The sequence below is a fragment of the Leptopilina boulardi genome, unplaced genomic scaffold (assembly GCF_019393585.1).
Source record: "Leptopilina boulardi isolate dan_hultmark-lab unplaced genomic scaffold, ZJU_Lbou_2.1 LbouV2_332, whole genome shotgun sequence".
NCBI classification, from domain to species: Eukaryota; Metazoa; Arthropoda; class Insecta; order Hymenoptera; family Figitidae; genus Leptopilina; species Leptopilina boulardi.
Genome location: NW_026137899.1, coordinates 3,493,953 through 3,508,641, shown reverse-complemented (window position 1 = coordinate 3,508,641; position 14,689 = coordinate 3,493,953). Strand labels below are relative to the sequence as shown.

Below are 14,689 nucleotides of genomic sequence, written 5' to 3'. Positions count from 1 at the left end.
GTTAAAAGCTTAAAAAGTAACAAAAAAAACTAAGTTTTAGGCACATGGCTAGGCTTTGGCTTAAGGCTTGAGTTTGGCTCAAGGCTCACGTTTGGCTCAAGGCGTGAGTTTGGCTCAAGGCTCATATATAGCTCAAGGCTTAAGTTTGGCTCGAGGCTTGGCTTTTGCTCAAGGCTCACGATAGGCTTAAGGCTTGAGTTTGGCTCGAGGCTCACGTTAGGCTCAAGTTTGGCTCGAGGCTTGGCTTTGGCTCGAAGCTCACGTTTGGCTCAAGGCTTAAGTTTGGCTCGAGGCTCACGTTAGGCTTAAGGCTTGAGTTTGGCTCGAGGCTCACGTTAGGCTCAAGGCTCAAGTTTGGCTCGAGGCTTGGCTTTGGCTCGAAGCTCACGTTAGGTTCAAGGCGTGAGTTTGGCTCAAGGCTCCTATATGGCTCAAGGCTTAAGTTTGGCTCGAGGCTTGGCTTTGGCCAAGCTTAAGCCTTGAGCCATATATGAGTCTAGAGTCAAACTCAAGCCATGAGCCTAACGTGAGCCTCGAGCCAAAGCCAAGCCTCGAGCCAAACTCAAGCCTTGAGCCTAACGTGAGCCTCTAGCTAAAGGCAAGCCTCGAGCTAAACTTAAGCCTTGAGCCTAACGTGAGCCTCGAGCCAAACTTAAGCCTTGAGCCATATATGAGCCTAGAGTCAAACTCAAGCCTTGAGCCTAACGGGAGCCTGGAGCCAAAGCCAAGCCTCGAGCCAAAATTAAGCCTTGAGCAATACGTGAGCTTTGAGCCAAAGCCAAGCCTCGAGCCAAACTCAAGCTTTGAGCCTAACGTGAGCCTCGAGCCAAAGCCAAGCCTCGAGCCAAACTTAAGCCTTGAGCCATACGTGAGCCTCGAGCCAAAGCCAAGCCTCGAGCTAAACTCAAGTCTTGAGTCAAACTCAAGCCTTAAGCCAAAGCCTAGCCATGAGCCTAATACTTAGTTTTTTTTGTCACTTTTTAAGCTTTTAACGTTGTGTGGCTCAGAAGGACTTGATTCTTGGATGTTTAGACCTGAATATTTTTTGTTCAGGAGGTGATAATCTACAAAACTGCAAAGTTTAAAAAAATTTGACCGAAATTTTTTTTCCCCTATAGCATGTGCGGGGTCTTTTACGTAAAAACTATAAAAAAATTTAAAAAACTGTAAACGACTTTTCGTCTTATTTTTTTCTGAAAAATATGTCCCTTTAATATGTACACCCTCGACTGGGACACCCTGTATAGGTATATATTTATAAAAGCATACATTGTACTTGCGAGAATACTCTCTATGAGCACGTGACTTTTACATTGTACCCCGTTTTTCGTTTTGTTACCGAAGTTTCCAACCAAAATAATAATTTCCATAGCATTTTTACATCTATCTACTACAAGAATATGCAGTTTTTAGAAAATCGATTTTCGTGAAAAAAGATGTGGTACTAACCCCTTAAGGGGAGATTACGGCGATTTTGAGGATTTTTTCAAAGATTTTTTTTATAGTAAAAAAATATTTATTTGTTACAATTTTTTTATAATAAAATATATATTTTAAAGAGTCGAAAACAATTTTTTTTGACGTGACAACGTCTTGCTTCGAGGTCTAGGGAACCAGTCAGAAAAATTGACGTTCATATCGCCGGCCAGAACTCGAAAACTATAAGTCATATTTTCAAGATTTTTGTGTTATTTGATTACTTTCAATCTAATCTCAATGCCAAACTTATTTTTGTAAAATTTGGAAATTAATTTTTTTATAGTTTTTTATGTTACTGACTGGTTAAAGATTTAACATTGTAGTATACAGCGCCACTGCTGACAGTATCCACTATACCTATATATGTATAATAGTTAATATAAACATAGCTGCCGAAGCTGTCACTTTGTTTTGTTTTCGGGTCGTTATTTGAGGAAAAAAATGTGGAGCGACAGGGTGTCTAACAAGGATTGAGAAAAAAATTCCCTGACTTTTCCATGACTTCTCCCTGACATTTTTTGATTTTTCCCTGACTTTTTAATAACCTTATTTCTGCTTTCTTTAGACAAAAATATTGTTACTGACATATTTAACAATAAATTAATTTCTAATAGTAGTAACAAATGGTAATAAAAACCATTCAAGTTTTTTTAGATTAAAAAATTTTTAAATTCACAAAAAATTTTAATTTTTGTAGAAATTTACAGAAATTTTACTAACTTTGAATGAAATTTTCTGAAATTCCCTGACCAACAAAATTCTCTGACATTTCCCTGACTTTCCCTGACCGTTAGATACCCAGAGCGATCCGCGATCGTGTAGTGTGGTGTTGACCTGTAGTATAGTCACAGTATTGCCAATTACCGAAATTTTGCACCGGAATAATATTAAAACATTACCTCAATCATGGATGTATTCTGTTCAAGAATTGCACAGCCACACAAAATAAAAAAGTGCCCTGGTTGGGAGATCAAAGTACCCTACCCGCATATATTTTGGGCCGCTGAACACGAATCTGAAGTCCTATTTGCTCCTGCACGTGTGCGTTTCTTCCTAACCTCAAAAAACATTTCACATTTTTGATGGTATACCATTTTTTTAAATTGATGGATTTATATTAAACTGGGTATTTAGGGGTTTTTTAGGTCGCTGATTACGAATATAAAGTCAGATTTTGAAAATTCAAAATAGCGGATCCAATATGGCGGACAAATTTTTTGAAAATTAATAATTTTTTAGAAATTTTTTTAAAAATTGTTGGATTTTTTATGGAATTTGTTACTTGAGGGTTTTAAGGGCCGCTCATTACAAATCTGAAGTTTGCTTTTAAAAATTCAAAATGTCGGATCCAATATGTCGGAAGAAAAAATAAAAATCATTCGGATCGGCTTCAAAATTGTTACTCGGAGATTTTTGAGGTAGCTGATTAAGAATCTGAAGTCACTTTTTCAAAATTCAAAATGACGGATCCAATGTGGAAGACGAATTAAAAATTCCTCCTTCTCCGAATTTGAAAAAACGTATTCGACCGTCATGTTGAATTATAAAAATCTGACTTCAAATTGTCAATCAGCGACCACAAAAAATCCTTGACATTAAGTTTCATAAAAATCCACCAATTTTTTAAAAATTCTACCTCCATATTGGATCCGCCATTTTGAATTTTTAAGAACTGACTTTAGATTCGTAATCAGTGACCTCAAAAACCTCTAAATACCTAGTTTCATATAAATCCATCAATTTTTTAAAAGAATCGTATACCACCAAAAATGTGAAATGTTTTTTGAGGTTAGGAAAAAACGCACACGTACAGGAGCAAAATGGACTTCAGATTCGTCTTTAGCGGTCCAAAATATATGGGGGTAGGGTACTTTGATCTCCCAACCAGGCACTTTTTTTTGTGTGGCTGTGTTGTTATAGTTAACTGGTCCACCACAATTTTTGAACAGAGTAAATCCATAATTGAGGTTATGTTTTGATATTATTCCGGAGTCAAATTTCAGCAATTGGTAATAATGTGGGATTACGTTTTGAATATTTTTAAATTTAATTATTTGGAAATTATTGTCAGTTTCTTCAAATTTTATACACTGAAAAAAATTTATTTAATTCAAATAATCGGTTACTTGGTTATTATCGAATAAATATTTATTTGTATCAAATAATTATTATTTCAGTAAATGAAATGGTATTTGTTTCAAATACAAAAATTATTATTGGTTCAAGTACAATTTATTTAATTCAAATAAAAATTATTTGGTTTATAAATATTTATTCAAGCAACCGATTATTTGAATCAAATACATTTTTTTCAGTGTGTTTATGTACTAAATAAATACTAAATAATAATCTTATAAAATATATTTTAATTAATTAAAAAATACGTTGTTACGATCAAAATTCTCCGTCCGTGTAATAAATACAGACCCTCGCTTTTTTTAAATAATCTATTAAAAAATGGTTGCCGGAAGTAGTACACTTTAAAAGTTTGTCACAGTTTTTCTCTGAAACAGTTAATCTAAAATAAAAAAAAACAAAAATTTTCATAATCTGTACTATTTTGACTATCGTGTATACTAGAATCAGAAATATTTATTGAAAAAAAATGATTGGAAAACTTTTTTAATTTTTCGACAAGAATTTTGCAACTTAAATTATTTATAACATTTGAAAATATTAATGGATTTTAAAAATTCTAGTTTACACGAAAACTAAACATGCAAGGAACATACTGTCCAAATTTGAAGTTGGTTGAATAGCAGTTTTAAAATAAAAGTGTAACAAAGTTGAAAATATGCAGTTTCGAGAAAAACGCGTTTAAATTTTTTATGTAGAAATTAAATAAAAAAGTGATTCTTACTCAATCGGCGATACCGTTTCCATACATAGATTCTTCTTTGGCTACTAAAAGATCATTTTCAAGTAATCTAATGGCAATTAAATAGCAGTGAGTGCCTCTGGGCCATTTACTGCTACCCGACCAGTATAAACGCATGCGTTCGCGCTCTCGCTGAGTTATTGCATGTTTCTACTCAATTTATAGCAGTACCAGACCTTGGAAATACTTTAGACTAATTTTACCGTGTTCTTAAATAGTTATACTAACCAAAAATTTTAAAAAAATTCGATTTTTTTGAAGATAAATCACCGTAATCTCCCCTAAACAAAAAAAATTATTTGAAATCAGATTCAGTAAAATTTTAATTTCTTCAACAAAAAAAATGCTTCACTTAATTGTTAATGGTCACTTACAAAACATAGTAAACGAATTTAGATTCGTCAAGAACTTCGAAATAAACTTCAGTCTTGGATAGACGCAGCTACTTACAAACTTCTGCGACATATAGAGAAAGACATGTTAAGAATGGATTTGAGAAATGCTCGATTTATTCAAAAATCAATTGATCTTGTCTGCTGCATCTGGGCTCTAATTCGTTTGCCTATAACAATCAAACAAATTCCTGAAAAAGACAGGTGACATTTTTCTTCGCTTATCTAATAAAAATATCCTATAAAATTTACAAGGTGGCGATCAACTGGGAATAGAGGTGGAATTTCGAAAGTCTGTTAAAGACAGAGAATTCAGTTTAAAATCAGAGATTCTTAACGTTTGAATTTTTTGAAAAATACAGAATTTTAGAAACCGTTGAATCTATCTAAACATTTTTTTAATTTAGAAGAGATGTACACGGAGAAAATCTGAAAGCACTGACAATGAGAATTTTTTCTCACAGCACTGGCTACTGTGTAAACCAAAAAATTAAATTCCAGAGATCCGAATGCTCTCCGCATAGCACTCAATGCTCTGCAGAAAATAATCACTAAATTTGTTGACAATAATCAGAATTTCGGTTCATATTAATGGACAACAGAGTATTCAGAGCTATACAAATATAGCAATAAATTCTTTGCTCGAAGTCATGACTGCTTTCCTCACAGCTCTCAGTACTGTGTAGAATTATTTTAAAAAAGAACGTTTAACATTTGATAAAATATAGATAACAATTGTAAACAAGCGTTTAAGACAATTTTAATCAATTTTAAATGTTTTCTAATATTTTTATGAAAAACAGGTTATTTGAATAAATTTATGGTAGTTTGTGATAATTTATTTATATTTAATTAAATAAGAAATAATAAACTTTAATAATATTAAACATATTACTTTTTATTAACAAACGTAAGAAATAATGATTTTTTTAATTCAAAATATATTTAAAATAAGAATGTTAAAACTCATTATTTTTGAATCATAATTAACTATAAATTTAGATTAGGTTGTAATTTGATTTTAGCTAAGAAACCTTAAAGATCTCAAAACTTATGAAATACAAATAAATATTTAAAATTTAGAATAATTTATTTTAAAAAATTTTATTTATTTTTTTACTATAATATAATATAATATAATATAATATAATATAATATAATATAATATAATATAATATAATAAATTTATTTGTTATATAACTTTGAAAAAATTGTAAAAAATCGAAAGTTTTTAATTAAAATTATATATCTGAAAACAGTATAGTTTGAAGGACATATATAATTCAGTTAATTTGACACTTATCAGTTAGGGGATATTCACAAACTCCAATTTGATGAAACAAAAATTCAATTTAATGAAATTATTTTAAATATATAAATTCTGACTAATGAATTTTATAAGATATTAATGCGGTCCATTAAAAATATCATTTAATGTTTGAAATTAAATAATTTTATTAATATTTTTCACACTGTATTTACCATTTTTTGTCTGAAATTTAGAAAACCAATAGAGGTAAATTTCGATGAGGTCAACTTGACCATAAAAATGCCACCTGATATAGATTGCTATGCAATGGCTATTAGAGGACTTTGGTTAAACTATGATCATTATTCTGATTTGGGCACATCATACACTATTCCCAATATTCCTGAGAAATGTCAGATGAACATGGGTAGTTTGTGCTATTTTTTCTTAAATTTTTATTTTTGAAAATATTTTTTAATTTAGTCATTTATTTTTTGCAACACTAACCTCTAAAGTTAAATTTTATACACCGTAAAGTGTGTGTAAAGAAGCTCTTTTTAAAACGGTGTGTAAAGTGATTCACTTTACGCAATAAAATTTACTTTACTCACCGAAATTTTTCTCACATAATATAAGGATTGTTTTAGACGATACAAAACCACAAAATTAAAAAAAGAACTTTACTTTCAAATTTATACACTACTGCTTAATGATATTTTTCCTGATCTTCGATTGATTTATTTAATTCTATAAAATCGAAATTATTCTAATAGAGAGTTGGAATTCTTCATAATAGGTACTTAACTTTAGAGGTGGGTGTCGAATTATCTTTATTTTTTCAAATCGTATTACAGATATACCGCAACCTCGACTGCAACGCGAACTCGTTTAATTAATATTTAATTTATTTATTATACATTGAATAATTTTTTGAAAGGGAATTATTATTTTAGATCTACTGAAATACTGTGAAAGTGAATTTAATACGAAGAATAAAATACGAAAAGATCAAAAAGAAGGTCGTCAATTAAGATTAGAGGAGAAAAAAATGCTTCTTGAGAAATTGACCAATCCACCACCACCAACTCAAATAATAAAATCCGAGAAAAAAAACAAAAATGGAAAAAAAATAGATTTTCAAAAATCTCAAAAGAAATTAGAACGGGAACTTGAGCCAGAGCCTCTTCCTTATTTACCAACTCCTGATGAAATTATAATTCAAAATGAAGGTATATTTGAATTTAATGTTTTAATTAATATTAATAAAATTAATTAATATTCAAATTTTTTTGTCATTAGTTGAGGTTAGGGAAGAATTGCGACAAGCTTTGTTTACCAGATGTGAAAAAACTGAGATAAATCTTCGAAAATACGTAATATTAGGAGGAATTTATCATATCGATTTACTTTATCAACCACCTCAACCGAAGGATATGAGAAGGGATATTTTCCTTACAACTTGTCAGTTCATTATTTATGTATTGAATCTAATATTAATTTCTATATTTTTGTAGTTATATAAAAATTTTTTAACCTGCTGCGAGTAACTTGGGGTTCAATGGTCGCTAAATATAATATATTAATTAGAACATAAAATTTTTAGAATTCAAAATGTTTTTGAAAAAAATGATTCTTATTTATTAAATTCTTTTAGGGGCTCCCTGGAAAATCTCGAAATCGGAATGTACGCTGAATTCGTTGTACATTCGTTACACATTGGTTAAAAATTTAGTTGGAGTGAAAATTGAGTGGAAACTGTGGAAAATCTATCACTAAATACTTTTATTATTCAATTCAATTACACTTTTCCACAGTTTCCACTCAGTTTCTACACAATTTTCTCTCCAACTAAATGTTTAACCAATGTGTAACGAATGTACAACGAATTCAGCGTACATTCCGATTTCGAGATCCGCCAGGGCTGTTCACAAAATACATAATGCTTCCAGGGGGGAGGGTGGGTCAAGCTATTTGTTACGGTCAGACAAAAAAATGGTGCTAATGTATGTAACTGTGCGTTACATGGGGGAGGTGTTGAAATTTCCAAAAAAGCGTTACGTATTTTGTAAACAGCCTCTTATAGTATGAAAATTAAACTTCAAATTCAAATGTTCGTCTTTTTCAAACTAAAAATTTCCATTATTTCATATATCAGGGTATAACGATATTTATTTATTAATTAAAATTTTTGTTTATTTTTGGTATTTAGTATTCTTTATACTCGTTTAGCAAATAAAACTGTAATTTTATTTTAATTGTTTAATCTAAGAAAAAAGTTATCTTTATCAGAACAAAAAATAAAAATCTTGTTTTTATGTGAGCAAAAAATAATAATTTTTTTCCATAAATTAAAAAACTTATTAGAGAAAAAATAGAACCTAAGTCAATTTCCAAAAAATTATTGAAATTAATTTATCAATATTTTATCCATAGTACAAATTCCCAAGAAATTAAGATTTGTACCATTCTCAAAACCTTATAAAGCTCCTCCATCAGCTCCAGAATCGGAAAGAACTCCAGAAGTAATAGAAGCGGAAATGAAAGCTTTAGAAGCTGCGATGGAAGCCCTTGCTCTAATTACATTAAAGTTCGTAATACTTAATATATATTTTTTTAATATGTTTTAAGAGAATAAATGTCATAAATAATTTTTTCTACACATTCTGAACATATTTTCTTCCTCTCTCATCACTCCAAAAACACACCTATTTTTTTCGATCACAGAGGACACTCGGTGTCAATATAAGCCACTATTTTTTTTTATTTTCTAACATTTCCGAATCTCTGGATCGATCGATCGATCTCAAATAAATTTTTATATTTAGGCCATTCTCTGCCCAACGGACACCATCTACTGCCCAAAATTGGTTTGATATTAAAAAATCATACGATAGGTACATGAAATTGTAGCTTAAGATTTTCTAAAACTTTATCAGATTCACTTAAAACTTTTTACTCGGAGGTTTTTGGGGTCGCTGATTTCGAATATAATGTCAGTTTTTTAAAGGTATATCTAAAAACACCCAGATAATAAAATTAATAACAAAATTACATTTTTTTTTAAAGTTACAATTGCTGTATTGGATCCGCCATGTTGAATTTTCAAAAACAAATTTAAAATTCGTAATCAGCGGCCCCAAAAAACCCCTGAGTAAAAAGTTTCAAGTATATCTGATAAAGTTTTAGAAAATCGTCCGCCATTTTTAATTTTTAAAAATTAACTTCAGATTCATCATATTCGTAATCAGTGATCCCCAGAAGCAGTTAATATACCTTGTCTGAATAATTCAACTAATTTTTGAAGCTTTGACAACAACAATTATATTTTTTTGTTTGCATTTTTTTATTCCAGGCGCCATATTTATCGTCCATATTTATATTTTCAAAAACGGCAAATGAAACTAGACATCTTAAGCTACAATTTCATGTACCTATCGTATTGTTTTTTAATATCAAACCAATTTTGGGCAGTAGGGGATATCCGTTCGGCAGAGAATGGCCCATTTAAATTGGTTTATTTAATTTAAAAATATGGTTTTATTCGAGACAAAGAAAAGTTTATTTGCTGCAAATATATTTTATATTTAGGACAAATATATAAAATTTTTGAAAGTAAAAAATATAATGACACAACTGCCTGGAATTCAGCTAGATATTCTGGAATTGATATAATTATAAAAATATAATTAGAATTAAGAATTTTTTAAATTTTCACATTTCACGGTTATTTGTTATGATACTTTGCGGATATTGTCTAAATATATCAATTTCTATTTCACGTTGATTTAAATAGATAGTATTCTGCTTAACAGTTAACACAAAAAAAGAAAGAAAAGCACTTAAAACAATAAAAGGAAAGTGTCATTTAATTAATAAACACTCGTGAATAAAAATATTTCTTTAACTCTTCTGAAATTAGCATTTGTTTTAATTATTAATCAATCTTTGTGTTTGATACGTATGAGAAACTTCCCATATCACGACCTTTAAATTAATAATAGTCGTACAGGATATATAAATAAATTCGAAACTGGTTGGGTTAATACATATATTTAACATGATAAGTAAACATTGTTACAATTTCTATTGCGCGAGTTTAACATGGTTTTTGTGTTACTTCTGAATTTTGAATGATGTGATGACAAGATGCAAAAAATGACAAGATACAAAATTTTGTGAGTGGGAGACAAATTACATAGTGGGGGAAATGTTGGAAACGCCCATTGATAAAATGCATTAAAAACGCCCCATAAGGTAAAGGGCCTTAAAATAATAAACTTGACCTGAAATAGAATTTAGCTACTTTAATGACTTAATTGCCTCATAAACGGCTAAAGACTCGTCAAGCCGATCCTTGATTGTTAACAATAGTAATGGTTTTATAGTTTTCGTCCGAAACGTGAGATATCTTATTTTTGTCATCTTATGTTTATTATTTGTTATTTTTACTTTCTAAATTGAAGAGTGTCAAGCTATTTACAATTTAAAAAGGTCTAATAAATATGGCGATTACATTTCTTTGCCAACTTATACAGAGTATTTTTGTTTGTGAATAGAAAATTTAATACTCTTCGATAAATAAAGATTTCATTTAACACTTTGCACAAAAACTCTTTGGTAGCGTTAATCTGTCACATCGTTTTCATTGCGTCCGACATCTTTAAAGTTATAGCGTATACAGCATTCTGCACATGCACGGAAAGAAAAATTGTAATGTGTATAATATTTAATATTTTGAAATCTTTTTTTACTATAGTTGGTAGCATGTAATGGAAACTAACGGATTTCATTAATTATTATTATCACCTTTAAGAAAGCCTGAAATAAAAATAATATTATGTAATATAAGTTAGAAAATAAAAATTAGTAAAGTCATTTGAAAAATTAAAATTTTACTATAGGAAACTCAAATGCCAATTTTTATTAAAAATTTTAGAAATATCATTATAAAATGATTACGTTAATTGCTTCAATATTTTCACATTTTGGTATAGCCGATACGAAAATTTCAGAAAAGAAAGTTGGGGAAGAGGGACCGAAGGCAACCGAGCGAGTCTGAACAAACTTGACCAATCGCTAACGAAATGTCACGATGATTCCTGGCGGATTGGGTAAACCGAGTTGTAACCGAATTGGGTTACGATTCGGTTACGTTTCGGTTCCTTGTAAAATATTGTCGTTAATCGACGAAATATTTGTTGTAAATAACTATTAGGAATGGTTAATAGACATTTAGAGTGCTTATGAATGAATTTCTAAAATTAAACCCTTGAGTGTCAAATGTGTAAGTGAATGTAAGTTTTAGAAAAATAGATCGATTTATTAAAACATCTTTTTCATTGTAACGATAGAGTATCGTAGTATAGTGGCGCGGCGAAAAGAGAGAAAGTAGACAGCGTAAGTAGTAGTGTCACTCTCTTCCCCCACCACTCGCTGTCACCTAGCTGCTAGTGATAGACCTTTCGTCTCGCACCTTTTCCTCAGTCTTCTTCCGACTCGCCTAGAGGTGCTTCTCTGACGATTGGAAGCGACTCACTTCTGGCACCTGGTGCTCAGTAGAGGTGCGTCACTCTGAACACCAGAGCCTTCCTCACTTCCTAGAAGGAGCTGTACTTGTTCCTGTAGGTGCTTCTGCGGAACACACTAGTGAATATTACTTCGCACTAGCATCGCGTCGGCCATGAATATTGGAACCGAATCCAATCTCTAGCTTCTACCCGATTACGAATAATAATCGACCAAGCGTGCACGACCCTAGTATCCGTCCGTACCGTCGTCTAGGAGGTAAATTCTAGAAAGTACCTCACGCGAAAGTAATATGCGTCGTCCTGATCAACATCTTCGCGAACGTGGTAAATATGTTTAAATCCGTTTGATTCTGGATTAATGACGAGCGTGATCGGAGCTCAGCAAACGCTCCTCTAGAATAGCTAGTTTTTTTATCGTTATGTTTTCTAGAGTTTAGTATTTTATTTGCATTGTATAGCTTCTTTTGTTCTTATATTATTTTATGTAATAATTCATTTTTGTATATTTTCTTATTCTTTTATTTAAACAATATATTCTCTTTCGAAGGTTTAAATAAAGTCTCGTTGATGACTACACCTCTCCTCTACATCATAGTAAGAAATAGTTCCGAAATGAATCGAAACATAGATGGCGCTTCACGCCATCTACCGAGATTTAAAATAACTAGTCAAAATAGGTACCCGGACTCCATCCGGCGAGCAAATCCTTTGGCAATAAAAAGTCAGATCATTACATCTTCAAAATCCAAAAATAAATTGTCTTCAGCGTCTTCAAACTGCTCGTCTTCGTCGCAAGATACATAATCATCGTCATCATCATCTGCATCATCAGCATCATCAAAATCTTCATATGTAATTTTATCACAATCTTGGTAATCGTAGTGGCAGCTATTAACTTGTGCAAAATTATAAATATTTTTATCATCATTGCTATGAGAGACACTTGGTTTATCTAAACTTATTTTATACAAAACATTAATTCGTAGAATAGGGTAACTGAACCAGTGGTGGATCAGTTAAGCCCCTTAACTTTCTTATTTTGACTTTGAAGTTCTGTATAGGTTGTTTTTAGACAAATTCGAGGTTATTCTTTATAGTATTATGGACCAGATAGTTCCAATAGACATTTCCTTCAAGGTTAGACTTAATTTTGACACCTACGTTTACTTTAATGCTCCATCAAAGATAATTTGTCAATGATCCTATTCTGGATCACTGTTTGCATCAGTCATGGTTATAGATTCCTCCAATGGTGGATCACTTAAAAAATCATACTAAAAAACATTGCATTTCAAAATTACGAGACTGAGACGTTTTGCAACTTTTATAAGGCTTTACGGACAGATTTTCAAATTCACTTTCCTATCCATATCCCCTCCTCTTTCATTTCTATAGGTATAATGTGACTAAATATTAATTAATCATCTTTTTATTAGAATTTTTGGTAATAAATAAATAGAAACTCTTAAAGCTTCAGTTTCAATGATAAATAACATTTATTAATTCTGGGTATTTTAATTCAACAAAAATTTAACAATTTGAAATCAGGGGGTCGATTACGTAACTTTCCCACTTCCCACATTTTACATCCCACATCTCACTTCCCACTTCACACATTTTACATCCCACTTCTCAATTCCCACATCCCATTTCCCACATCTCACTTCCCACATTTTACTTCCCACTTCTCACTTCCCACATTTTACATCCCACATCTCACTTCCTACATTTTACATCCCACTTCTCAATTCCCACATCCCATTTCCTACATCTCACTTCCCACATTTTACATCCCCCTTCTCAGTTCCCACATTTTGCATACCACTTTCCACATCCAACATCTTGTGGGAAATGGGAGAGATGTGAGAAGTGGGATATAAAAGGTGGGAAGCGCGATAAGAAAAGTGTAATGTACAATGTGAGATGTGAAGTGTGAAAAGTGAAATGTGAGAAGTGGGATGTGAAATGTGGGAAGTGAGATGTGGAATGTGAAATATGGGAAGTGGGATGTGGTATGTGAAATATGGGAAGTGGGAAGTGGATATGAAATATGGGAAGTAAGAAGTGAGATGTGAAATATGGGAAGTGGGATATGAAATATGGGAAGTGAGATGTGAAATATGGGATGTGGGATGTGGGATGTAAAATGTGGGAAGTGGGATGTAAAATGTAGGAAGTGAGATGTGGGATGTAAAATGTGGGAAGTGAGATGTGGGATGTAAAATGTGGGAAGTGAGATGTGGGAAGTGGGAAAGTTATGTAATCGACCCCCAGGTGTTAACAATTAATAAACATTTGAATTAGTGTTAACTAAAATTTAACTCATAAAATTTTCAATAAAACAATGCGTCAACAGGCGAAAAGTAGGACTGATCCACCACTAGATTTTGTTATTTTTTTGGTTCCAGTAGTGGATCACCCCAAAACAATGGACACGCGCTACTTAAAGACGTAAATATTGTTCTCAGGGCTCTATGGGGATGAAACGAAATGCCTCCTATTGTGAAAAGAATTAAAAATTGTCCTAAAATGGCTCCAAAGCTTTCTATTCCAAAATATACTCTTAACTTACATGTTAAGGAAAACTCTTGTTTTCTGTCACCACTTCAGTAATTGTTGTCCTGCTTTCTTCGCGATGAATTTAAAAATTTTTTTAAATTGTAATATTGATCTGTATAACTTTCTTAACAATTACCGAAACTTGCGGTTCATTTACTTACAAACGTGTAAACACAAATGACCATTTTTCTCGCAGTTGATCCACCACTGGTGCATGATCTACCACTGGTGCAGTTACCCTATTTTTGATTTATTGCGTCTACCATTCGGTCACGACCACCGTGGCCATTAGCCCCGTGGTCTGCTTCCAAAATTTCAAATAAATTTTCTAACGGAACAAAATACTTTATTTCATCAGTGTCGCACTTTGCTATTAATTTCGAAACACCTACTATATCCAAAACGTCATATCTTTTGATTCTTCTATACTGACGACTAGTTTTTGGTCCATTTATTTTTATTTCCTGTAACATATATATAAACCATACCTGCATCCTCTACTACAATAGAGAACAATTAACAGCGATGACCCAATCCTTCGACAGGTACACTGAAAATACGTTGGTGAACAGAGTTTCTCTCAGCATAGAACTGTTACGTTCAA

At 31.7% G+C, this 14,689-nt stretch overlaps 1 protein-coding gene across 3 annotated transcripts in view; it reads left to right on the top strand.

The window, feature by feature from the left end:
- LOC127285399 (dynein axonemal intermediate chain 7-like) overlaps positions 1–14,689 on the top strand; it is a 236,925-nt gene that overhangs the window by 20,034 nt on the left and 202,202 nt on the right. For all 3 annotated transcript variants that reach the window (XM_051311391.1, XM_051311392.1, XM_051311390.1), the window contains exons 5-9: positions 4,754–4,953; positions 6,253–6,425; positions 6,952–7,227; positions 7,298–7,459; positions 8,432–8,585. In XM_051311391.1, coding sequence (XP_051167348.1) covers positions 4,754–4,953; positions 6,253–6,425; positions 6,952–7,227; positions 7,298–7,459; positions 8,432–8,585 — 965 coding nt within the window. The remainder of the gene's footprint in view (positions 1–4,753; positions 4,954–6,252; positions 6,426–6,951; positions 7,228–7,297; positions 7,460–8,431; positions 8,586–14,689) is intronic.